We start from the raw sequence: 26,446 nt of genomic DNA, 5'->3' as shown, positions 1-26,446 counted from the left end.
ATTGTAACAATATTAATAACATTTTTTTTTTAAAAAAATGATCATATCAAAGAGGAAGGCAATTCTCATAATCAAACTAGGAATTTCACATCAATTGAAAGTTTTTAAAAAGAGCATATTTTCCTTTTCTTTTTGCAAAATAGAAAGCAAATTCTTTATTGACATTTTCAAAAGGGCAAAAGCATAAAAGTATGTTTCAATATTTTTGTTCTTTTTAATTAATTGTCAAAACAACGTAGCGCATAAATAGATAATTTTGACCTAATCATATTCATTTTTATTATTATTCCCTTTTCTCCCCCCATCTCCTTTATATAAAAAAAACGAAAAAACACCACAACTCATACCCAGCCAAGTTTTTTTTTTTTTTTTTTTTAGCTCCATTTGATGTGCCGCAGCTTCGGCACTGTCCTTACCATATCATAAGTCAGTCAATCAATCAATCACCATATCTTCTTCTTCGTCACCATCTTCATCTTCTTCTTCATCAGCAATTTCCGGTGTTTTGTTTGGGCACGCAACCCAAGGAGAAACGATAATTGTTTGAATGTGATCTGAAAAAAAATTACTATATATATATATATAAGGGAGCCATGTATAGTAATACAGCTCGCAAATACTCTTCTTCTGCTGCTTCTTCATTATTGAGAGCATCTTCTTCAGTTTCAAGGCCTCTCGCTTCCAGTTCTACTGCTCACGCGCCTTGTCGTGCTGGGGTTGCTTCATCTTCCTCTGCTATCAGTAATCAGCAGCGTTATTCATCAACGCTCCGGTCTCTACGTTGTTTTGTGCCGAGGTGGAGCCACGGTGTTGATTGGAAGTCTCCGATCAGTCTTACTGCTCAGATCAGGACTGCTGCCCCTGCTCTCAACGGGTTCCATCGGAAACTAGCTACCATGGGTACTTTTGTCTTTTCACTTAATTTCCCCCAATTCTCTAAGTGATCCATAAAGGTAGCGTAAAGAAAGTTGCTGATTTTCTGGGGGGTCTCGTAAATCTAGATTTGTTTTCTGTTTTTTTTTTTTTTGATTATTTAGAGTATGCTTTATTTGTAGTAATAATAATAATAATCAGCATTGAGACAAAGGTTAGTGGAACGTGGTTGGTAGGACTTATGAGTGGGAGACGTTGAAGTTGACCCAGGATATTTCATTTTCATCATTTGTGTTTGTGGTTTGATATTTCATGAAAATTTAAGATTTTTTGTGAGAAGGATTACTAAGAGTTGCTTGCTGGGACTGAATCAATTCTTAGTAGAAAATCAAGAATCTGATTCTTTTTTTGTATGATGGATTCAGCTGCAGAGAACCCATTTAAAGGAATCCTCACTGGTCTTCCAAAGCCTGGAGGTGGTGAATTCGGAAAGTTCTATAGCCTACCTGCTCTCAATGATCCCAGGATTGGTAACTTTTCAGGCCCTGATACATTCTTATATTCAATTTGATCTGTTTCTTTCTTAACTGTATAGTAACTTCTGTACCGTTGAAGTGTTTGATTATTGATGACTCGTGGTTTGTTGGTTCCTATGTGACAGACAAGCTACCATATTCGATTAGAATTCTTCTCGAATCAGCAATCCGTAATTGTGATAACTTTCAAGTGAAAAAGGAAGATGTTGAAAAGATTATTGACTGGGAAAATTCTGCACCTAAGCTTGTGGAGATACCCTTCAAGCCTGCCCGTGTCTTGCTGCAGGTACTGGGCTTTTGCATGTCTTCAATGTAAAAGGAGAAAGAAAAAAAATTCAGTGTGATGATCCCCAGTTTTCACCTGACTGATTTGTCTTGTTGCCAGGATTTTACTGGTGTACCAGCTGTGGTGGACCTTGCTTGCATGCGTGATGCCATGAACAACCTTGGCAGTGATTCTGACAAGATCAATCCATTGGTATGATACTTTCTAGTTAGCGAACTTGTGGCATAGTCTCTTGAACTATGCAAAAAGAATGCAGTAAACTCTTTACTTCAGTTCTTAAGTATTGAATTGCATTGTCGCTATATGTTGTCTCATTCGTCACTAACACTTATATGCTTAAATTCCTTGGTTACAGTTCTTTTAATGTTCTTTTTATGAATGAATATCATCCCACTTCATGGTGACTTCTTTTGTTTTGAGTATCATTTCAGGTTCCTGTCGACCTAGTTATTGATCACTCAGTTCAAGTTGATGTAGCAAGGTCAGAAAATGCAGTCCAGGCTAATATGGAGCTTGAATTCCAAAGAAACAAGGAGAGGTTCGCCTTTCTTAAGTGGGGATCCAATGCTTTCCAAAACATGCTTGTTGTTCCACCTGGGTCTGGTATTGTGCATCAGGTATTGGACCTGAAAACTGAATGTGACTTAGCTGCTTGTGCTTCTGTATATGTTGAATGTGATAGTTGTGCTAGGATCTAGCAATTTCTTGAATCCTGAATTCTTGACTTTATATGTTCTTACTTATCTTCTCTCGTTAGAGGATATGGAGTGAGATTCCGCTTCTGAAACAGTGTATTTGCAAAGCTGATAATATTTTTCTGCATTTGAATTTTAGGTGAATCTTGAATATCTTGGAAGGGTTGTCTTTAACAGGGAAGGCTTGCTCTACCCAGATAGCGTGGTCGGAACAGATTCCCACACCACCATGATTGATGGGCTAGGAGTTGCTGGCTGGGGTGTCGGAGGTATTGAGGCAGAAGCTGCAATGCTTGGCCAGGTATGAAACTATGAGTGTGATGATCATCCTTCTATCCCTTGGTGAATCCTGGTTTATTCGTGTTTTGCTGCAAAGATTAGATAGCTATGCTTTATGCTAAGTTGTCCCACTTTGCTCTTGTGACATGAGTTCATATCTGCACTTTGTCAAATCTTTCTAGTGTAGAATATGACTGGCAAGTGTAGATGTTAATTGAGGGGCATCAATCAGTGTATACAGTTACACGAGTTTAAGAAGTAATATATTGGCACATATTTCTCCTTATTAGAGACTAAACATGACATTTTTAACACTCGTATATAACTATGCCAAGTCGGAGCAAGGAGCAAGTTTTTCTTACCCTTAATACTCTAGATTAGAGAGGAGCAGATTATGTAGGGCTTTTCCTTGCCTCATTTATCTGACCTTGTATTTCTTCTTTCCTTACAGATGATTTTAGATTGCATCCACTGACCCATTTCTAATTCCATTTTTCGGGTTCTTGCCAAAATTCTATGTATTCCTGAAAGCTAATTTTGGTGATTCATGAAGTCATCCCAATGAAGAAGGTTGTTTATGAGTCCTCATGTAGTTAATGCATTCAACTAGTTTCATGCCTCCATTTGACAATAATGAAAGACTAAATTTTCACCATTTAATTTTTGAGTAAAGGGAAGTGGGGGTGGGGGGTGTTTCTAACTTGTAAAAAATTGAGTTTTGGTTGTACTTTTTCCATTCAGCATTTAGTGCATGTAGCCAGTTATCTTCCAATAAAAATCAGATCAAGTCCGAATAGGATGTTATTTTTTTCTCATCTTAGAATAGTATGCACTGTGCTCACTTGATCTGGGTGGGAAAAAATACTGCCTTTCCTGTGGTTCTGCTGCTTGCCTGTTCTTCTATTTGTTTTATGACTAGAAAAGAATTGCTGTCTAGGTAATGGTCACTTTAAATTATGAAAAATACTTTGATATTTGCACTTTGGATGGCACTTTTCTAATGCCTCTCTGGATACTGACAGCCAATGAGCATGGTGTTGCCTGGAGTTGTTGGGTTCAAGCTATCAGGGAATTTGCGAAATGGTGTAACTGCCACCGACTTGGTTTTGACTGTCACTCAAATGCTGAGGAAGCATGGTGTTGTTGGAAAGTTTGTTGAATTCTATGGTAGATATATAAACATCGACTAATTTCCCATGCAAATAGTTTAACCATTGGTTAATAGGTTCACCAGACAAGGACTTGACTACTTGTCTGTTTTCATGTAGGTGATGGAATGAGTGGGCTTTCATTGGCTGACAGGGCCACCATTGCAAACATGGCTCCTGAATATGGTGCAACAATGGGTTTCTTCCCTGTAGATCATGTTACTCTGCAATACCTCAAGTTAACAGGGAGAAGTGATGAAATAGTAAGTGTTCAGACATTTGCTTTTAAGTGAAGATATCATATCAAAGTAGTTCTTTATATGTGGCTAACCCTCTGCGCAAAAATTAGGTTGGAATGGTGGAGGCATATCTCCGTGCAAATAATATGTTTGTCGATTATAATGAGGTATTTCCTATCCTGCCTCAGTTGTGGTTGCTCTAGTTTAGTATTCCTATTGAATCATTGTTTACTTTCCCTTACACTCCTTTAAAAAATTGTTTCAGCCTCAACACGAAAAAGTGTACTCTTCTTATTTGAACCTAAACCTTGCCGATGTTGAACCATGTCTGTCAGGGCCAAAGAGGTATTTTCCTGGCTTGGATAAATTTTGATTTAAGATGCAAAATGTGCTATAAGCTTGGTCCATATAACATGTTTTCAATCCTTTGCAGACCTCATGACCGCGTGCCTTTGAGAGAAATGAAGTCTGACTGGCATGCTTGCCTAGATAACAAAGTTGGATTCAAGGTGATGGAGCTATTCATTTTGATATTTACCATTTAGTGCTCTTGGTTGATCAACTTCTAACATAAATTTATATGAGACTATAAAGTACCCAACCCCAGATTCCGACTTCTGGAAATGCTAATCCAACTTGCTCTATGTTGATGCAGGGATTTGCTGTGCCCAAAGAGGTGCAAGATAAAGTGGCCAAGTTTTCCTTCCATGGGCAACCTGCAGAGCTAAAACATGGCAGTGTTGTGATTGCTGCTATCACAAGTTGCACAAATACATCCAATCCTAGTGTCATGCTAGGAGCAGCTCTGGTTGCCAAAAAGGCATCTGAGCTGGGTCTACATGTTAGTTCTACTCCATATACTTGCCTTTCCATTTGATTTGTAGGTTTAGGCATGCCATCTCAATCCTTGTTCCTGATTATTTCCAGGTTAAGCCATGGGTTAAAACAAGCCTTGCCCCAGGCTCTGGTGTTGTTACAAAATATTTACTCAAGAGGTATTGATTGGAAGTTTCTACTAACCCAGACCATTGTTATTTGAAAACATTGTAATATGTTATTTTCTGCATGGAACAGTGGGCTACAGAAGTATCTAAATCAGCAAGGTTTCAACATTGTTGGCTATGGCTGCACCACTTGTATTGGGAACTCTGGGGACTTGGATGAATCTGTTGCTTCTGCCATATCAGAGAACGGCAAGTCCATACAATTGATTATAAATTAAAATATTACTGTCTGGACTCTATCTAGGTCATGATCAATTTTGCTATATTGTTTGACTAATTCAAAATGTATGTATTTTGCAGACATTGTTGCTGCTGCTGTACTCTCCGGAAATCGAAACTTTGAGGGGCGTGTTCATCCCCTGACAAGAGCAAACTATCTTGCTTCACCTCCTTTGGTGGTTGCCTATGCTCTTGCTGGCACTGTAAGTGAATACACTTAAGAGTTATGTGATGAATTTATCTGGAGAATTACTTGCTCGGTACGAAGGAAAATGTTTTCCATGGAAAATTTTCTTGGAAAATAAGTGGATTTCTTACTTATTTTCTTGTGTTTAGTGTGTAAGAAAAAAATATTATTCTAAAAGCATTTGTATATAATCAAGATAAATACTATGGGAGGTAGGGGTGGTGTGGTGGTGGTGAGAATGGGGGCTATGGGGGTGGGGGTGAAGATGAGGTGTGTTGGAGGGTGGGGAAGACACAATTAATGTGGAATGTCACTTCTAGAATTTGTTTTCCCGACATTTTCCTCATTTTTGAACTTATTTTCCTAGCAAAAATGTTTTCCAAAAGTTTTGACCAACCGAACATGTAAAAAATGTTTTTCTCCATACCATTCACAGTCGTAATGTTATTCTTTATAGCAAGTGAAAGGAGGAAAGAACATATTTCAAGTTAAAAAATAAATCGTGCTTTAGGCAGGGCCATAAATGAGTTACCTGGAATATCTTTAGACATTGCTCAGCCTGGTGCAAGCTGCATTGCTCCCAGGAGCACAAATACAATAACAGAAAACAGGCTTTCAAAGCTAGATTCCCCCATTGAATTTTCATGCACGATGTGATATGGGTCTTGGTCTCTGATATCGTGGAAAATATTCATGGATGTCTAACATGTTAATATTAATTGTTCATTATCATGTATACTTGTGTTGCTAATGAGAACTATCAATGCTTTGCAGGTTGATATAGACTTTGAGAAAGATCCAATTGGAGTGGGAAAGGATGGTAAGGATGTGTACTTCAGGGATATATGGCCATCAACTGAAGAAATTGCTGAGGTATGTATTCGATTGTGTGCTTATGTACCCATGATCAATAACGCAAAAAGTAATTTTACCATGGAATTTTCCATGTTAGGTTGTTCAATCAAGTGTATTGCCAGACATGTTCAAGAGTACTTATGAAAGTATTACAAAGGGAAATTCCATGTGGAATGAATTATCTGTGCCAACATCAAAGCTGTACAAATGGGATCCTAATTCTACATACATTCATGAGCCACCATATTTCAAGGGTATGACCATGGATCCACCTGGACCCCATGGAGTGAAGGATGCTTACTGCTTGCTGAACTTTGGGGACAGTATTACTACAGATCACATTTCACCTGCTGGAAGCATTCATAAAGATAGCCCTGCTGCTAGGTATCTTATGGAGCGGGGTGTTGATCGGAGGGACTTCAACTCATATGGTAGCCGTCGTGGTAATGATGAAATTATGGCTAGGGGTACTTTTGCCAATATCCGCCTTGTAAACAAGCTGTTAAACGGGGAGGTTGGTCCAAAGACAGTCCACGTTCCTTCTGGAGAAAAGCTATCTGTGTTTGATGCTGCTATGGTACTTTCCTTTCTCTGTTTCTTAATAATTCAAATCCTGTTTTCATCAAAGATAGAGTTTGCATTGTGCATTTCCTTTTTGCTTTTTATGTTGACACTTCTTAAACACATGATGTCTTTAGAAATACAAATCTGCTGGGCAAAACACTATTATCTTGGCTGGAGCTGAATATGGAAGTGGAAGCTCCCGAGATTGGGCTGCCAAGGGCCCAATGTTGTTGGTAGGTTTCTTGAGCATTTTTTCTTGACTTGGTAAATCCTGTCCTTTTCTTTTTTACCAGAGGATTTCCTAACTACTTAAGAACAATTTAACAGGGAGTTAAAGCTGTAATTGCTAAGAGCTTCGAGAGGATTCATCGCAGTAACTTGGTAGGAATGGGTATTGTGCCTCTATGTTTTAAGGCTGGGGAGGATGCAGATACACTTGGATTGACAGGTCACGAGCGATATACCATTGATCTTCCTGAAAATATTAGTGAGATCCGCCCAGGGCAAGACATTACTGTAAAAACAGATACTGGAAAATCCTTCACCTGCGTAGTGCGGTTTGACACTGAGGTACACCTAGTTCTCTGTTGTTTTCAGTTATTGATCTCATTTCCTGGTGTTTCATTGTGTGAAAGATATTGATATGACAATTGCTTTGCATGATAAAAATGGTGCCTCTCTTTGACAATGTTGATTTTCTTTCATGTTTATACAAGTATTTGCCTATAGTGCTGAAGGAAAGGAGAAGAACAAAAGGAAAATAAAAGAAATTTATTTTTAAAGCCATTGTGTATTTAAATCAGGGCCCTTATGAACTGGGGCACTTAAATTTTGTGGGTCTTTTTACAGAACTTGAAATAAGGATGTCAATATCTTTTTTTTTTGGTGTTAAGACATTATTTAGTACTAGTAGAATGCAATGTGCCCAATTGGGTATAGTAGAGGTTTCATGTAGCCTCCCTTAACTAGTTTGGGATCAAAATGTCGTCATAAGAATGATAGGATGTCAAGATCTAGAACACTAAAAGGAGAGTGTTGAAAAATTCAGACTTCATATGGGTGCAGTAAATTATGGTTACTAGATTGTGACTTGTTGCATAGAGCGACATGACTAATGAGGATTCATAGAGCTAATCCTAACTAATTTGGGATTGGGGCGTAATAGTAGTGATTATTGTTGTTTGAACAGTAAATCATGGTGCATCCTTAGTAGTAATCAACATTTACATTCATGATTATTGAAAAAAACGCTCATCCCTTCTTAGACTAGCTTCAATGCTCAAGTAAGGAATGGAAGACATCTGTCACTTTATCATTTAACTTTTAAATCACATAAGGCGATATAGCTAGAGATAGGATCTCCATATAATCCTGCATGGGTTGTCCACCTATTCCTGTTGCATACTATCACAACAGCAGGGAATATCCCACATAATTTCTCCTTCACCATTCATTAGTTCTTGGTAAGATATTGAGATTTAAGAGCTTTTATCTTTACAGGTGGAGTTGGCTTATTTCAACCATGGAGGTATTCTTCAATATGTCATTCGTCAGTTGACCAAGCAATAAAGATTACTATCACTTTGACTATTCGGCCCACGGTTACAAGCTGCCTGCTTAATTGCGGGAAGATGACAGAGCATAAAGAGAGGGATCTTCTCAATAGAGAAACTTGAGAAGGGAATAAAGGATTTTAAAACTTTTTTATGTCCCTTTTGTTGGACAAAGTGTTGTTTATTTACTTCGGAAGGCACTGTCAAGCTAGTCTTTCTCCAGCGGATAGCATTTACACCATTTTTTGGTAATAAAAATTATATTGTGATTCTCTTCAGCAAGTTTTCATTGAGGCTTCTGTTACTTGGTGAAAGTTGAAAGTATTTTTTTATTGCTTTGCATTAGTTTTTTTTAAAAAGCTGGGGGCTGAAGAGGACCACATATTTCTTCTATAATATACGTTTATTTGAAAGAGTGGATCATATGCCACCCCGCCTGCAAGCTGTCTGTTGGTCTCACTCTCACATCCATTAGAACTAATACAATTTTGCAAATACACTTTTGGCTATATAGATCTCGTGTTTTATTTACTGATGCGATCTTACCAGCTCTAATGCGCTGGATTCCGTCAGAATTCTGAAATCAATCGAGTTTGGGCGAGTAGTACTAGGATGAATAATTCCTCGGAAGTCCTCATGTTGCATCTTTTCTTTATTGTTTATGACTTAATCCATCAGGCCGTGCGGACACCTACTCTACCATCTAGATGGGAGAACTCTCAACCCCCAAACCGGTTGTAACATGTGGAAAAATAAATGAATCGTAAGCTAACACCCTAAATAGTTACAAAATTATCATAGATTGATTTAAACCTCCAAAGTTATTTTACAAGGAAACATACTAACATCCCTAAGGAACTAGTCTAAATAGGTAGAAGAGCTTGTAAGAGTACAATTTATAAAAGAAATAAGACACAACTCCCACCATAAGAAAAGAGAAGTAGAAACTGTCAGAGATCATCATCGTCTTCACCTATGAAACATCACTAAATTTCTGCAACTAGACTATGCCAAATGACATAGCAAGGATAGTATCAGTACAAACAACACGTACGGGTAGACACCATCGGTCAACTCGAACCTACCATATAATATAAAATAGACATTCAAAAGGGAACATGTAATATGAAAGTTATACCACCCCAAGTCTCTATCCACGTGCTTTCACCATTTCAAGAATAATACACATAAACTAATACACTTTGATCTCAACCTCCTACCTTATTACGCTGCCAATTCTATCATTAAACATTCGACCATCTTGCCACTCTAAGCTTTCCAAACCTACCTTTATGCCACCCTAAATCTTTTCAATCTTACCTTTGATGCCACATAATATCATATCATAACCTAACCTTTTTATCACATAGTGATTTTCAAATACGAGACCACCACCAACTTGGTTAACCAACCTACTATGTTGTCCCATTTAGACCAGTACCTGAAACTGGTGCCTTAGAACAACTCGGTCATCTTAACTCAAATTTCCTTTTTAAGATTTGTTTTAACCACCGACTAATCATAACCAGTCCCCACGCTTAACCATGCACCAAACACCTGGTCATTAGCTTGAACTAGTAACCATAATTTAGTGAAAAAACGACATATAACCTTAACCCCAAATATAACATAGCCTGAACTTCGAATCCTCATCTTGGATTCATATGAACAACCACAATATTGTGAACAGATGCCAACACATCTAATAACAATCACAGATACATAGACTTTAAGTTACAATATCATGAAATCAACCAATAATGCATAAAATATGTCCCACGTGATCATAAATGTACATATTCGGTCCTCTCATGGAACCCCAAATATACATACAACCTAAATTCAAACTGTTAGTGTACCAGCGTGGTATCCGAGCCAATCAAAGTTAGTAATTTTTGTATCGACGTGGTACCCGAGCCAATCATTATTCGTATTTTTTGTACCGGCTTGATACCCCAATCAACCGTTATTATTTCTGTACCGGCATTACATCCGAGCTAACCAACAATCACGCAAAATCACAAACACAATGAACAATACCACTTGAAGGCACAAGTCACATAAATAGGTCCAATAGCATGAGATTATCAACATAAGTCATTTCATATGCTTCCCTATCTCTTCCCCAACACGTATTACACAAGTGAGACAAATAACAATAAACATGCATACATACATATATTGGAAAACACAAACAATACCAATATATCAATGGCCCAAATACTAAGCCCCATTATGAGTACACATGAGTTTCTCTTGATTACCACAAGTGAGACAAATAACAGTAAGCATGCATACATACATATTTTGGACAATACAAACTATATCAATATATCAATGACCCAAATACTAGGCCCCACTATGAGTACACATGAGTTCTCCTTGATTACCACAAGTTTCGAAAATGGCTATAACCCAATAATTTCATAACGCTTAATTTTACAATTACTACCAAAACAACCCCAACAAGAAAACTCAAGGTTAACAATCAAGAACTAGAGAATCACCCATTAGTTATCATCCTTCCCGCCTTAATAACAATAAACAATAACCTTTAACAACTCAGACTCCGTGCCCGAAGGCCTATGCATGAAACCACTTGTCCATCTACAAAAATATTATGAAACAGAACACATGTCTAACTATTCAATTAAGAAAATCTAGCCTATCTGGGCGCCAAGCCGTCGCAACAAGTAAGCTATGTTGCTGATGATCTTCCTTCTTCTTCACGTTTCTGAAGGCTAAATGATCTAATAATAACAATTATAAGAGTAATTAATAAACTACTCTTCCAACATATACTTTAGAATTCAAACCCACTAGTACTATCTTTCAATCTACGAAAAAATTCTATATTTTGGAATGGTTGGATCAATTTCTAGTCCCAAGTACATAATCTATCAACACAAACTCAAATTTTCAAGAGATTTTCAACCTATTAATTTCCTTTACGACAAAAAATTCTACCTAGGTTAACTTTCTACCCCCACCATGATCAATCTAATGTTATTCTAATGATTAAAGAGTCCAACGAGTGTTATATTGATGGAAGGACTTACCTTGAAGGAGGAAATCAATGAAAAACTGAAGAAATCACCTCTCTCTTGCTGTAGCCTGACCTTAAATGATCGGGTTTTGAGAGTAAAATAACGTTTTAGGTCTGAAAATTGTATATTACTGCGCGTAGTCCGCTGTAGCGGCTCTGCTATCGTAGCCTGATTTCCGCTATAGCGGCCTCAACTTTTTAGCATGGACCCAGTAAAATGGTCACAATATAATTTTTTATTCCAAATTATAAATGATGCAAATTTGGTGACATTGGAAAGAAGACTCACAAACCTTTAATTTGATAGCTCATGGTCACCTAATTCGTTATAGGCTGAGAGACATGATCGTTTGAAGTTGATCTTAGTTTAAACTTAAGCCCGAAATAAATAGATAAGGGCACTTTAGCTTTAATTTTGTGATAGGGGCATTGTATGACTTAATTCATAACTAATGCACTCACATACCAAGGAATTGATTCTAACCCTATGACGAATGAGATTCGTGTATTTTTACCGCAAATATTTTTAATAACGACGAAATAAATCATTACATTTATAAACTCCACTTATAAAAAATTCATTGACTATATTGTCGTTTATCCTATTGAAAGTGCCATACAACTAAAAGAAAATCCATCAAGGGCCGTAATAATATGAGTTAAATCCGTCTGCTTTTTCGATTATTAGGGTACTCGTTGAGGCCAAGAAAACTAACACACACACACAAGGAAAAAAAAAGGATTTCTTAATTCTTTTTACAGCTTTTGTTTAATAGAAGCGTTAAGGCAAAAACGTACGGGCTAAGTGGAAAAAGATTAAAATAAGTTAATTTTGTCTTGCCAGACACTTCAACAAGAGCTACGACTTGGGAAAACAAATGGAATTTTGTTAATATAATCTTTCCATTGTTTCTTCCATAAAATGCGATAGTAAATCATAAATATATATAAGTATTGCCTTTCTGTAAAGTTAACATATATGGTCTCTTTTGTAGTTTTGTTTAATTTCTTTCTAATCTGTCAGCTTTAATAATTATTCCCTCCATGGAAGAGCTTACCAAGATGCCACCAAGCTAAGTAAGCACAAGGAAAAATCTCTGCTACACATTATTACAAAATTTTTGTTTCAAAATATAAGGTCCAATTTATCATTGAATAAATAATATCCAAAAGAAATTTAGGATTTATATTAGTCATTCAAAATGAATCCAAGCAATATATATACACACACAAACGTTTTTTTTTAAACATATGTACTCAGTATCTACGAATCAAACCAAAATACTGAGTTCAAATCTATATCCATAACATTCAAATTCTAAACATAACACCAAAAAATACAAGAAAGATTATGACTAACTATGAGCTACATCAACAGATGTTACAATAAATTTTATACGATTCTTTGCTAGTAGAATCACTCTATTGTCAACTTCTAATAAACGTGATTGACCCAAGTTTAAATATATCGAGGAACCACCTCCCCCTCCATCCCCATCACACACACAAATAAAACATAAACAAAAAAAAAACTAACCTTATACTGCGGTATAACATCTAAAACTGTTGCTGTAATAAGATAAAGAGAGAAAAAAAAAGGGAGAGAGAGTCAGCATAATATTCCTATGATACAATGAACATTATTAATATTTTTTTTTCTCACTCGTTGTTCGGTACCCGATTAGAACCTAACTAATTCGGATTCGTATATTGCAGAGCTCATTTCTGGGTACGGAAAAAGATCCAACCATCCATCGTACCACAACTCATGTTGGTTATGAACATTATTAATTGTCTTCTTGAATGCTCTCAAGAACAGGCCTCCAACTTGTGCAACTACGACTAGTCATTTTTCCATAAGAAAAATTAGATCCATCTTCATATAATCTTCTTTTGTTGTTACTTCTAATACTTGCTGACTTTATTTTTCTTAAAAGTTCGTCTTTTGATGAAAAATCCAATTTCCCATTCAAGATTTGCTTCAATTCTTCCTGTGTCACCACTACCCTAATCCTCACCACATGACCTTTTTTCATCATCATTTTTTTGCCCTCTTCTGCCTTTTTCTCTTCATCATCAACATCATTATCTACAACTTTAAATCTAACACTCTTTCTTCTCTTGCTTTGTTCCTTTGCCTTTTGTGCTAATTCCTCAACTTTTTTGTCTTCATCATCATCATGAACTACAACATGAGCTCTACTACTTCTCATGCAATTTCCCATTTGGGTTTCTTGAGATTTTCAAAGAAAAATATTATTATTGGAGTTTTGGTGGAGGAGGAGTATTGGAGGTTAGAATCTTGAAATATAAAGAGGAGAAGTGCACATGGAGTTGCCGCTTTTTTCGCCTTCTTTTTTTAAACAAAATTATGTTTGTTAAAAACTTATTAGCACCGTCTTCACGGATTCAAAATTTAAAATTTATGAATTTTTTGACGGTTAAATATTTATAGAGATTTAACAAATATTTTAATATATATATATAATTTGAACAAAAGATATATTAAGTTTCTATAACCCCACACGTTACACTCTAGATCATGAGAGTGTACATCAATTTAACTATTGATAAGTAACAAATGACTTTATGAAAAACGTATATATTCATTGATTTGATATAAACATTCGATGCTCCTATGTTCTGTTCTTGAAACAACCAAATAATATGCTTAGTATTAATTAATTAATTAATCGTATACATATATATAAAGTGAGCGAATATTCAGTTGATTTTGGAGAAAGAAAATGCTGTTTTGTTAGGCATCATATAACAAACGCATGTTAAAAGGTTGGTCACGAAAATCAATAAATAAAATATAGCTATAAATAAAAATGGGCCTGTGGATGTTGCAGTTGATCAAAATCACCACCTGTGTACAGATCTCTTTATTTTAAATAGGTAGAATATATTATATTTAATTAATTCCTAAAATTAGAATTGTTTATGTTAGTCCAAGGTACAATATATTGTTTCATCTTTCGAGATTAGTGTGGTAAGAGACAAATTAATTTAGCTAGGTTTTGTTAGAAACAAAAGGAGTTGTTCTCCAAAACTTTCTAATTGAGTTGGCCACATTTTCCATTCAAAGTCTTAGGCTTTAATTAGTTCCACATGGCAACGTGATATTTTTTTTGTTAGGTTTTGAATTAAGTTTCACGAGAACATCAAAATTAAATGAAGGTTTTTCTAGAATTATATTTTAAATTGTATGAGTTTTGAATGTAAGATTACAGCTAGATTGTATATTGCGATTTAGTTAAACTCAGTAATTTTGGTCTAAATATTATATTTGTCATAAAAAAATTATTAAATATGTATAAAATTGTTAATTTAGAAGTACCTAGAATTTCAAACTCAAAAACTTTAAATCATAACTCTGCATCTGTCCGACTTGTCATTGAATGGATAACCTATTTTAGTTATTGTGTTCACAATTTTTTTTATTTTATATATATATATAATATTTTTAAAAATATAAATATAAAGTCTAAAAAAAAACTTACAAAATTCGTATTTGTAGCTCAGCCCTCGAATGAAATTGCCAAGATTATAAAGATGTTGGATAATTTGAGTCTTCTTTTCATTGACAGGATAGCTTAAATTTTTCTATATGTTTTCCCCCTTCTTATGTGAGTCAAATTTTTAATTGATTGCTTGATTTATTTCTATGATGATACGAAATGTACCGTGAATATAATTTCTTAAAAACTTTAGGTACCAATAATCACCCACACAATTTCTTCCTCTTTTGTTCTCTGTCTTTTTTAATTTAATATATGTCAGATTATAGTTTGCCTTAATGTAACGCCATAGACGAAAAAGACAAAAAGGGCATCTATAACCACCCCATCATTATGGTCTTCCGATTATTAATTACTATAAAAATCTCAATCACTCTCTGCATACATATAACATTTAAAATCCAGAGACTTACATCTTCAAAAGTATATATTAAAAAAAATAATCTTGAGAGAGATGATTAAGAGATGATATTGTTTGCAACAAATTTAAAGTGATGGAAAATAAATTATAATTAAAAAAATGAAGAGATAAGAATATTTTATTGATAAATAGTACAATTTTGTGGCTTCAGATTACATATTTGGTCTCACTGGCGTGTCAATTTGTTTACAACAAATTTTAATGTGATAGAAAATAAATTGCAATCACAAATAAAATATGAAGAAAAATAATTTATTGATAAAATATGTGGGTACAAATATGTTTGTTTCCTTGATTCTTTTCTCTGAATTTCTCCGTGATTTTAGGACCGTTAATGGCGTCTTTCTTGAATCAAGATGATTTGAATTTGATCGAAGGATCTGTGGATTTTCTTGAAGTATTTAATTATCAAGACGAGTTTGACATATTTTGATCTCTTTATAAATATTTCATGAATTTACGGAAGATTCGAGATGCCTTTTCAAGAAAATATAATATCTTTATATAAACATGAATTAGAATTTAGACTAAAATAAATCCTAACGGAAATAAGACTCGTCTTATAATAGAGTCTTACAAAATCTCGATCTCTACGGATGCAATCCAATTATCCAAGTTAATTAGGCCAGATCTGGGCTGACATTATATTCAAAATAGGGGCATTATATGTGAGTGAAGTAAATTAAATGAGAAATTAAGGATTCCCGTGACTGTAGGGCTGTTGAAAATATTTGAGATGAAGTTTGTTAAAAGCTATCTTCACATGGGGATTAGGTATATTACTATTTTAATTTCTTTAGTTTTCCAATTATGAATTTAATAAATCACTATAATGCTTTCTTGCGAGATCAATTTTGGAAGCTTCTTTTTGCATGTGAAGCTGCAAGACAAAATAATACCATTCTCGTGAAATATATTTCTTCTTCTGTTTTAATTTATTGTCCAGTTTATTTCGATTTGAAATGAAATTTTAAAAAAGTAAAAAAGATTTTTTAATTATGTCGCCTTAAATTAAAAATATATAACTCTTATGGTCTTAAATATATTATCTGAAAAGTTGAAATTAAAAAATAATCAAAATTGAAAAAAGACGTTCACTTTAAAATAGACTAAAAAGAAAAAAAACTATGACAAACAAATTAAAACAAAACAAATCAATGAACAAAAGACTATATAATCTTAAAAAACCAACTAGGTCTTCCTTACATCTTTCATAATAATAGTTATAGTAATAATAATTAGTGGCTAAGCTAGCAATTCAATGAACGGTTTTTTATTATTATAATATATATATATATATATATATATATATATATATATATATAATAGATAATTATTACAATAATAATGATAATTGATGTTACTGGCACCATAAGCTTTTTGTAGATGCATGACGTATAATACGTTTAGTTATATAAATTTCTTGACCTTTAAAACTTCATGCATAAACAACAAATACGCATATCCTATATTGATTTCTAGCTTTATGCTTCAAGTGTCCATGACAATATATATTGAACAATAATCCATGCCAATCGAGTAATTAAAGCATTATTGTGTGTTCCTTTATTATTGTCCAAACACGTTAATTAACGGGTAAATCCCTTTCATTTGTTATTATAACATATGATTCTTCAATAATTAATTTTGTGTATGCTTGTTATACAACAACAACAACACGCCCAGTATAGTCCATCATGTGGGGTTTGGGGAGGGTAGAGTGTACACAGACCTAGGTAGGGCGGCTGTTTTCGAAAGACCCTCGGTTTAAGAGAGAAGAACAAGGGAGGAGAAACAAGGAAAACAAGACATAGGTTAGTAAAGCCAAACATATAGAAAATAATATAAAAATAAGAATAATGAGAGCGATAAAGTCAGGGTAGGAAAGATCGGGAAGAAAAGAGCATTAACTACTATAGATAAATAGGATACCCAAAGTAAATCGGACCAATAAATATAAGCAGTAATCACATGCAAAAATTAAATGTTAATAAACAAATGAGCGTAACTACGACTACTATGGAGAAAAGATAAGCAACCTAGCTCACTATCTTAGTCTGAGTCCTCCACAGCCTCCTATCTAAGGTCATGTCCTCGGTGAGCTGCAACTGTGCCATATCATGTCTAATCACCTCTTTCTAATACTTCTTCGGCCTCCCTTTGCCCCTCCTAAAACCGTCCATAGCCAACCTCTCGCACCTCCGCACTGGAGCATCTGTGTCTCTCCTCTTCACATGCCCAAACCATCTCAGTCTCGCTTCCCACATCTTTTCCTCCACTGATGCCACTCCCACCTTGTCTCGAATATCTTCATTCCTAATTCTATCCATCCTAGTGTGCCCACATATCCACCGCAGCATTCGCATTTCCGCGACTTTCATCTTCTGAACATGGAGTTTCTTGATTGGCCAACACTCCATTCCGTAAAATAGAGTCGGTCTAACCACCTTTTTGTAAAACTTGCCTTTGAGTTTTGGTGGCATTTTCTTATCACACAACACTCCGGAGGCGAGCCTCCATTTCATCCACCCTGTACCGATACAGTGTGAAACATCATCGTCGATATCTCCATCTTCCTATATAATAGACCCAAGATACTTGAAGCTTCTTTTCTTTTGAATGGCCTGGGTACCAAGCCTCACTTTCCCGTCAGCCTCACGCGGCAGGCCACTGAACTTTCACTCCAAGTATTCTGTCTTGGTCCTACTCAATTTAAATCCTTTAGACTCTAACGTCTATCTCCAGCCCTCCAGCTTGTCGTTAACTTCGTTGTGAGTCTCATCAATCAGGACTATGTCATCCGCGAATAACATACACCAAGGCACCTCACCTTGTATTTGTCTTGTCAATTGATCCATCACTAGGGCGAATAGAAATGGGCTAAGAGCTGATCCCTAGTGCAACCCCATCGTAACAGGAAATTGCTCCGAGTCCCCTCCAACCGTCCTTACCCTGGTCTTAACTCCATCATACATGTCTTTAATCGCTCTAATGTACGCCACAGGTATACATTTCGCTTCCAAGCATCTCCATAGGACCTTTCTTAGAACTTTGTCATAGGCCTTTTCTAGGTCAATGAATATCATGTGTAAGTCATTTTTTCGCTCCTTATACTGCTCCACCAATCTCCTTACAATATGAATGGCTTCTGTAGTCGAGCACCCCGGCATGAATCCAAACTGGTTCTCTGAAATGGACACACTACTCCTCACCCTCATTTCCATCACCCTTTCCCACACTTTCATGGTGTGACTTAGCAGCTTGATACCTCTATAGTTGGTGCAACTTTGAATGTCTCTCTTGTTCTTGTACACGGGAATGATTGTAGATGTCCTGAAAATGACATTAAACAACGCAATCAGCCACTCCAATCCTACCCTACCTGCATTCTTCCAAAATTCCCAGAGATCTCGTCAGGTCTGGTCACTTTTCCCTTGCTCATCCTATGAACAACTCTCTTAACCTCCTCAACCTTTATTCTCCTACAATACCCAAAGTCGAGATGCCTATTCAAGTGCTCCAAGTCTCCCAACACAAAGTCTTTGTCCTCTCCTTCATTCAAGAGTTCGTGAAAGTTGACTGACATCTCTGTCTAATGCGGGATTCTTGTACCAGTACTTGACCATCCTCGTTCTTGATGTACTTCACTTGATCCAAGTCGCATGCCTTCCTCTCTCTCGCCTTGGCAAGCTTAAATATCTTCTTATCCCAGCCTCTGTCCTTTAGTTCTACATAAAGGCATTCAAAGGTTGTCGTTTTAGCCGCCGAAACTGCTATCTTCGCCTCTTTATTCGCTATCTTATACTTTTCCCTGTTCGTTCGCTTCTCTTCATCATCCTTGCTATATACCAACTTTACATATGCCTGCTTCTTTGCTTCTACCTTTCCCTGAACTTCTCCATTCCACCACCAATCCCCTCAGTGCCCACCATGAAGGCCTCGTGAGACCCCCAGCACCTTTCTAGTTGTTTCCCTAATGCAGCTGGCCGTCCTATCCCAAATACTGATCGCATCCCCCTTACTATCCCACGCCCCCATAGCCATCCATTTCTCCCCCATCTCTAGGGCACTAGACGGAGACAAACGACCCCACCTAATCCTCGGTCGGTCATCCACGACCCTCTTCTTCTTCTTCCTTCTTATCTCTAAGTCTATGACCAATAGCTTATATTGGGTCGTAAGATTCTCACTTGGTATGACCTTGCAGTCCTTACAGAGGCTTTTATCATCTTTTCTAAGGAGCCAAAAGTCTATTTGCGTCGCCGCCCTTGAGCTACGAAAGGTTACCAAGTGCTCATCTTTCTTTGGGAAACTCGAGTTGGCCAGCATTAAACCAAAAGCTTTTGCGAAATCCAGGAGTGAGGCTCCTCCACCATTCCTGCACCCAAAGCCAAATCCTCCATGCACCTCATCATAGCCCGTCGAAACAGACCCAATGTGCCCATTGAAATCTCCTCCTATGAATAGCTTTTCCGTAGGCGGTATACTAACCACCGCTTCGTCCAAGTCCTCCCAAAAATGCCTTTTTGTCTCCTCGTCCAACCCCACTTGCGGGCGTAGGCACTAATAATGTTCAAGGTGAGCCCTCCAACGACTAACTTAATCGTCATCATCCTATCATTGATCCTCTTAACCTCTACCACCTGATCTCTAAGCTCGATATTTACTAAGATCCCTACTCCATTTTTATACCTCGACTTGCCTGAAAACCAATGTTTGACCCGTCCACCTCCTTAGCTTTAGATTCTACCCATTTAATCTCTTGTACGCAAGCTATATTAATCTTCTTCTTCTTAAGAATCTTAACTAACTCTATGGACTTTCCCGATAAAGTCCCAATATTCCAAGACCCTACTCTCAATCTAGAAGCTCCCTCAGCCCCCTTAGCCTTTCCAACCATGGCCCTCGATCCCAATCGAGAACATGACCCTAGTCTACCATCGCTCACTAAAGCCAGAAAAACAGATATACGCTACTGAAAGGATGCTCTCAGATAAATGAACGATCAATAGTATAGCACAACTTAGCAATTGTTTAATAACAGTGAGATATGTATTTAATTAGGCGATGCAAGCAATATTTATAAGGCTAAAATATCGGAAATGGGCTATTAGAGGTACCAACTCTTAAGTTAGTAAAACCTGTTCACTGCCGAAACATTGTTCACTGTCGAAAACATTGTTTACTGTCGGAGCACTGTTCATTCGCCGGAAAATTGAATACAAATATATGGTCAGCCTCGGAATGCTAGTTTTTGGTTCCGTGTTTAAGTAGAAGATTTTTTGTCTAAAACTCTTTCTATGCAGATTTGCGGCTTCTGGCGGCGCGTGACAACGCGTGGCTGAGTAGATCTCAGAGGAGCTAACTGGAGTTTGCTCGCCTGAGTGTTCCGCACCTCGTGGTGTTGTTGGTTTTGGAAGCAAGTGCAGAGAAATTGAAGAGAGAGTTCCAAAGCGCAGAGAGAACTAGCCGTTAGAAAAGAGAGAGAGAGAGAGAGGAGAGAACAGAGAGTGAAAATAATAACAATCATTTCTTTCCTACTATATAGAAGAGTTAGTAAGATATTGGTATCAACATATCTGCTTGATATTTTAAGGGTATTTTGGTCATTTAAGCTGTAATAGAGGAATTGCATTGGTTGAAAAATCCATGTGTTGTAGATGCTTTGTTATATTTTTTTGGGTAGACTTTTTGCCATTATTGATTCGTGTCAATTAAAGTGATGAAAAAGCTACCCTTCGTGTGGGCCCCAACTTCACTCTTGCTAGCAAGTTTCTCCTTTGATAATTTGCTTGCCACTTTTTTTGCTCAACATACATTATCATTTCTTTTTGTTATATTTGTCAACTTACCATTATTTATTTAGACGAAATGATTTGATGGACCTTTGTATTTATATGAGTTTGTATTCTGAATCTTTTTATTTAATTTTTTGTCAATTGAATTCTTAAACTCAATTAAAATTAGATTTTTAAACTCCTCTGACTATTGACCAAGCTTATATGACATCAAAATTGATGAATGTGTTACTATACACATTTTTAAGAAAGTGAATGCAATGTTTTTATTTAAAAATTTTCAAAAATACAAGAGAAAATAATAAAAATAAATTTTAAAAAGAAAAAAAAAATCCCTTCCGCCCCAGCCCCACGGCAACTCCCACCCCTTTATCTTCATCTTCAGCCCCCCCCCCCCCATCCCACCCAGACCGCCACCCCCACCCCTTCTCTCTTCTTCTTCAGCCCCACCCCCGCCCCACTCCCATTCTTTTCTCTTCTTCTTCAACTCACTCATCCATCTTCTTCTTTGACGGAAACACTCATCACCATGACCATAAAAAAAACGTAAAAATTTTTGCTAAAAATTTTTTTTGCTAAAAAAATATATCCTGTTCATCATTTTTATAAGCTTAATTTTTCAAAATCTATTGTTATATTTACTTATAAACATGTTTTCCTCAATTTGATTTTTTTGATATTTCTTTTTACCAAATCAAAATAAATAGAATCCTTATTTAAATAATATTTATAATCTATCACATTATAGTGGCTAACATTTTTATGTGATTGAAAAAGTTTTGGGGTGTGAAGAAGATGGAAAATGGTGGAAGTAGAAAGTGGTTTTTGGTTTTTGGGTGAGCGTGGGGCGTGGGGCGTGGGAGCGAAGAAGATGAAGTGGAGAACAGGGGAAATGAGATACAAAGAGAGAGAAAAATGCTTCTTTTTTTAATACAACAACAACAACAATCTAGTGAAATCCCACAACATGGGTCTGGGGAGGGTAGAGTGTACGCAGACCTTACTCTTATCAAGGTAGGACGACTGTTTCCGAGAGACTCTCGGCTCAATAGAAGTATAAAAAGAGGTCAGATAAGGCTAAGAAATTCAAAGCGATATGGAAAATCAAATAACGAAAGCAACACAGATAAAATAGAGTAATCAAAGTACAGAAAGTAATAGATAATAACAAAAGTCAAAGCACAAGAAATTATAGTACGCTAATGCACCTACTAATACAGAAGAATAATGCGACTATATACTAGCCTTCTACCCTAATATGAGTCCTCCTCACCCTCCATCTAAGGTCATGTCCTTGGTAATCTGTAACTGTGCATGTCCTGTCTAATCACCTTTTCTCAATATTTCTTCGATCTACCCCTACCTCTTTTGAAATCATCCATGGCCAACCTCTCACACCTCCACACTGGGCATCTGTATCTCTCATCTTCACATGCCCAAACCATCTCAGTCACATTTTCCGCATCTTGTCTTCCACCGAGGTCACTCCTACCTTGTCCCGAATAGCCTCATTTCTAATCATGTCACTCCTGGTATGCCCACACATCCATCTCAACATTCTCATCTCGACAACTTTCATCTTTTGAACGTGAGAGATCTTAATTGACCAACACTCCGTCCCATATAACATATCCGGTCTAACCACCATTTTGTAGAACTTGCCCTAAAGTTGTGGTGGCACCTTTTTTTAATAATTTTTATTTATTTTTTAATATTTAATTTCTGATGTGTCATTAAATAAATAATAAATTGTGATGTGTTATGTGGAAAACAAGAAAGGGGTTTAAAATATTGTATTTCAATGAGTTTAAGGGTTCAGTTGACAAATGGTTAAGTAAAAGGGTCTAGAATACAAATTCATACAAGTACTAGGGTCCATTTTTGTTTGGTTAATATCATTTATAATGTAAGATTTATATTGATTCTTATACTAGATTCATTAGCCAAGTAAATTTTATTTTTTATAAACGTAACTTATAATGTTCGAATTTAACTTCGTATTTATTGGTATAATCTTAGATTTGAATTGTGAATTTGACTTCTTGGTTTTATAAGACAAATTAGATTACATAATTACAACATTATTGGTATTTTGTTCGAGCTAATTTATGTAATACAATATTTAACTAGATGCAAAGCTTAAAAAAATACTTGATATTTGTAATTTAAAATATGTCATAAATCTTTGTGTGACTATCAATCATCATACATTAAGAATAAAATAAAGGGAAAAGGGTCAAAAAATGCCCTTAAAATATTTGAAATGAGCAAAAATGCCCTCCGTTTGTAGTTTGGTCCAAAAATGCCCTTGCCGTCAATACTTTGGTCCCAAAACTTATTGTTATTTAATGGGTCAAAAATGCCCTTTTTCAAATAAATATATTATTTATTTTCTTTTTGAACACTTTTTTTCCTAATAATATTTCTTTTATTAGCAAATGTTTATTCTACTTCAATTAGAAAAAAATTAAAAAATTAAAAATATTTCTTATTTTATTATAATTATTTTTTATCGTTATTTGAATAAAAATTAATGATATATTTATTATGATCTTTTATATATGACATATATTATCCGTTAAAACTTAGAGTATATAAAATTATTTTATTTTTAATTGATAAAATGAGATTACAAAGAATAAAATAATTTCATACATTTTTACTACTTAAAGTGGTTTAAAAAAAAAACAAGAATAGAGTTCATTAAAAGTAATATTTTTATAAGAAATAAGATTTTTTTAAAAAAAAATATATTTATTCAGAAAAAGACATTTTTGACCTATTTTGTAACAACAGGGATATTTTTTACCCATTAAATAACAATAGGGGCGTTTCTGGATCAAAGTATTGACGACAAGGGCATTTTTGGACCAAATTATAAACGGAGAGCATTTTTGTTCATTCCAAATAATTTAAGGGCATTTTTGACCCTTTTCCCTAAAATAAATTGTCTAAAGCTAAAATTATTTCTACTTATAAACAAGTTAATTTCCTTTTTAGGCAAAAAAGTATTTCTTGGAATAAAGGTATTTTGAGTTATCATTATTTCACTCATTTTCAGCCAATTTTTATTTTTTTTTTGCATTTAATTGTTGAACTCTATTTGGGGTTTAACATGATATGCATAATATACATTTTGTTAGAGAATAAAAAGGGGCATTAAAATTGTAACTTACACTTTTTAAAGAAAAATTTTAATTTCAAATGAGAAAATCATTTTTTCACTATATTTATGTTAGACTATTAAATGGGAAAGTATCAAGAAATAAAATATAGAAATTAAAAAAGAAAGAAGAAAAGCAAATATAAATTGCCAAAAATAAGAGTAGAATATATTCAAAGAGTAAACAAAAAAAAGGAACAATACATGAGAAAATAGATATATTAACTGTCTTTATAGTGTTAAGATTTGGAGTTTGAAGTAAAAAACAATTGTATGATATAATCTGAAATTAAAAACTTTTAAAATTGATATACACAAGTATTCTATTTCCTATTGAGTGCAACTTAAAAATTGAACTGAATAAAGAAAAAATAAAATTAGATTTAATAGATATAAGGGCAGCCCGGTGCACTTAAGCTTCCGCTATGCGCAGGAAACTGCTAAGTCAAAACATAAATAAATTCATGCCCTTTAAAAAGAAATAATGATTGACATGACTATTTTACTACTCATATTAACTAATGTTTAGTATTAAGTCTTGAAAATGATTTGGAGAATAATTACGTAATTAATGCTAAGGTTAATAATTTTAAAAAATTAATTATCTTTTCTTAAAATATTAAAAGTGATAAATAAAAATAAAAATCTACTTTTAAAATAATAAATATATAAAAAACTAAAAATAAACGGAGGGAATATAGCAAAATTGAAATTGTTGGGCCTTGCGGAGCACGGGCGTTCCGATCGTAACAGTATGATCAATGATGGCCATTTACTTTATAACCCAATCATTTATTTTTTTGAATTTTTCATCCGTGAGTTTTTTTCTGAATATTTTGGATTTCTTAAAAAAATAATTGTGATTCGATGTGAATCATCTTTAAGATGCTTTAGGACGATCAAATTCAATTATCTCAAGAATTATTTACCTTTACAATAATTAATAATAGCCACATGTTTTACAAAACTACAAGAAAATTGATATATGTTAGGGGTTGTTTGGTGTGGTGGAAAAGGCAAAATAATTTTGGGATAAATTTTTAGTAATCCTCCATTGGTTGGTTGGTTACAAAGTGTGGGATAACTTATCCCAGAATTAATAATTATGACTGGGATAGGTTATCCTTCCCTTTGAGTGGTATAGTAATCTCGGGATAACTTATCTCGGGATAAAATAAGTAAATAAAAAAAATATCCCTTTAAACCCTTTTTATAATCACTTTTCACATTCATAAAGGGTATTTTTATAAATAAATAATTTATTCTTAAAATTTATATAATACATATATTTTTGAATGTAAGAAACCAAACACTCAATAAAAAATAATCCCATCACAATTTATTCCATCATAACTTATCCCATCATAACTAATTCCATCATAACTTTTATTCAAACCAAACTACTCCTTAATGAAATTATTATCAGACTAGTTTAGTCACGATAGATAAATCATCAAACATTCACACAGTCGTAAAATGAAAATAGAAAATCAAACTTATTCTATTCTCATGAGTAAAGGCAACAAATAAGATCAAGTTGGTATGCTTCTACTTGCCACCAATTTGATTTGGGTTTACATCTTACTAAATTAGGGTCTTTAGGGTGTAAATTAGTTTGGTTTGAGCTTCATCTATCTTAATCATATATATGGGTAGTGGGCTTAAATAGAAAGCCCAAATCTGATGTTACTAATTAAAAACTATGACAAAGTTAAAAAAAAATGCATAAAATACATTATAATAATATCTTTTATGTATAAAATAATTTTAAAAATTATATATATTTAATGTCACATTGTTTGGTCTCGAGTTGATTGTTCTAGTTAATACTAAATTAAACCACATATGATCAAGTGATATTTTTGTCCTAAATAAAATAAAAGTTAGATTTGAAGGTAATTCTCAAAATTTGGGTAATTGTTTAGGAAATTAACTCCAATAATTTATTAACAACAGGGTATTTTTCTCCTATTTCTAATTAAGGGCATTCTTGAACAAAATATCAAGTCCATACTCTTTTCATATTTTTATTTGAATATGTTTGATTGGATGTGAA

The 26,446-nt window shown here is 34.8% G+C and overlaps 3 protein-coding genes across 3 annotated transcripts; 1 reads left to right on the top strand and 2 right to left on the bottom strand.

Annotated features, from left to right (window-relative positions):
* Positions 1–306: 306 nt before the first annotated feature.
* On the top strand, positions 307–8,716 carry LOC129891762 (aconitate hydratase, cytoplasmic). Its single transcript, XM_055967244.1, has 20 exons — positions 307–900; positions 1,299–1,403; positions 1,535–1,695; positions 1,795–1,887; positions 2,127–2,312; positions 2,530–2,691; positions 3,692–3,836; positions 3,938–4,080; positions 4,167–4,223; positions 4,322–4,401; positions 4,490–4,565; positions 4,712–4,897; positions 4,984–5,051; positions 5,131–5,249; positions 5,361–5,482; positions 6,241–6,339; positions 6,419–6,898; positions 7,020–7,118; positions 7,213–7,455; positions 8,386–8,716. Exons 1-20 carry the CDS (start codon positions 594–596, stop codon positions 8,452–8,454), a joined length of 3,000 nt encoding a protein of 999 aa, XP_055823219.1. The 5' UTR covers positions 307–593; the 3' UTR covers positions 8,455–8,716.
* Positions 8,717–13,271: 4,555 nt separating this feature from the next.
* On the bottom strand, positions 13,272–13,709 carry LOC129892675 (uncharacterized). Its single transcript, XM_055968259.1, has one exon. The coding sequence runs from the start codon at positions 13,707–13,709 to the stop codon at positions 13,272–13,274; it is 438 nt and encodes a 145-aa protein (XP_055824234.1).
* A 5,638-nt stretch (positions 13,710–19,347) lies between these two features.
* LOC129892673 (uncharacterized) lies at positions 19,348–20,329 on the bottom strand. The gene is made up of 2 exons (XM_055968258.1): positions 20,132–20,329; positions 19,348–19,992 (listed from the first exon to the last, which is right to left on the bottom strand). The coding sequence occupies exons 1-2, from the start codon at positions 20,327–20,329 to the stop codon at positions 19,348–19,350; spliced, it is 843 nt and encodes a 280-aa protein (XP_055824233.1).
* Positions 20,330–26,446: the final 6,117 nt, after the last annotated feature.

Source organism: Solanum dulcamara, chromosome 6, assembly GCF_947179165.1.
Source record: "Solanum dulcamara chromosome 6, daSolDulc1.2, whole genome shotgun sequence".
NCBI lineage: Eukaryota > Viridiplantae > Streptophyta > Magnoliopsida > Solanales > Solanaceae > Solanum > Solanum dulcamara.
This window is presented reverse-complemented; position numbering and strand designations above follow the sequence as displayed.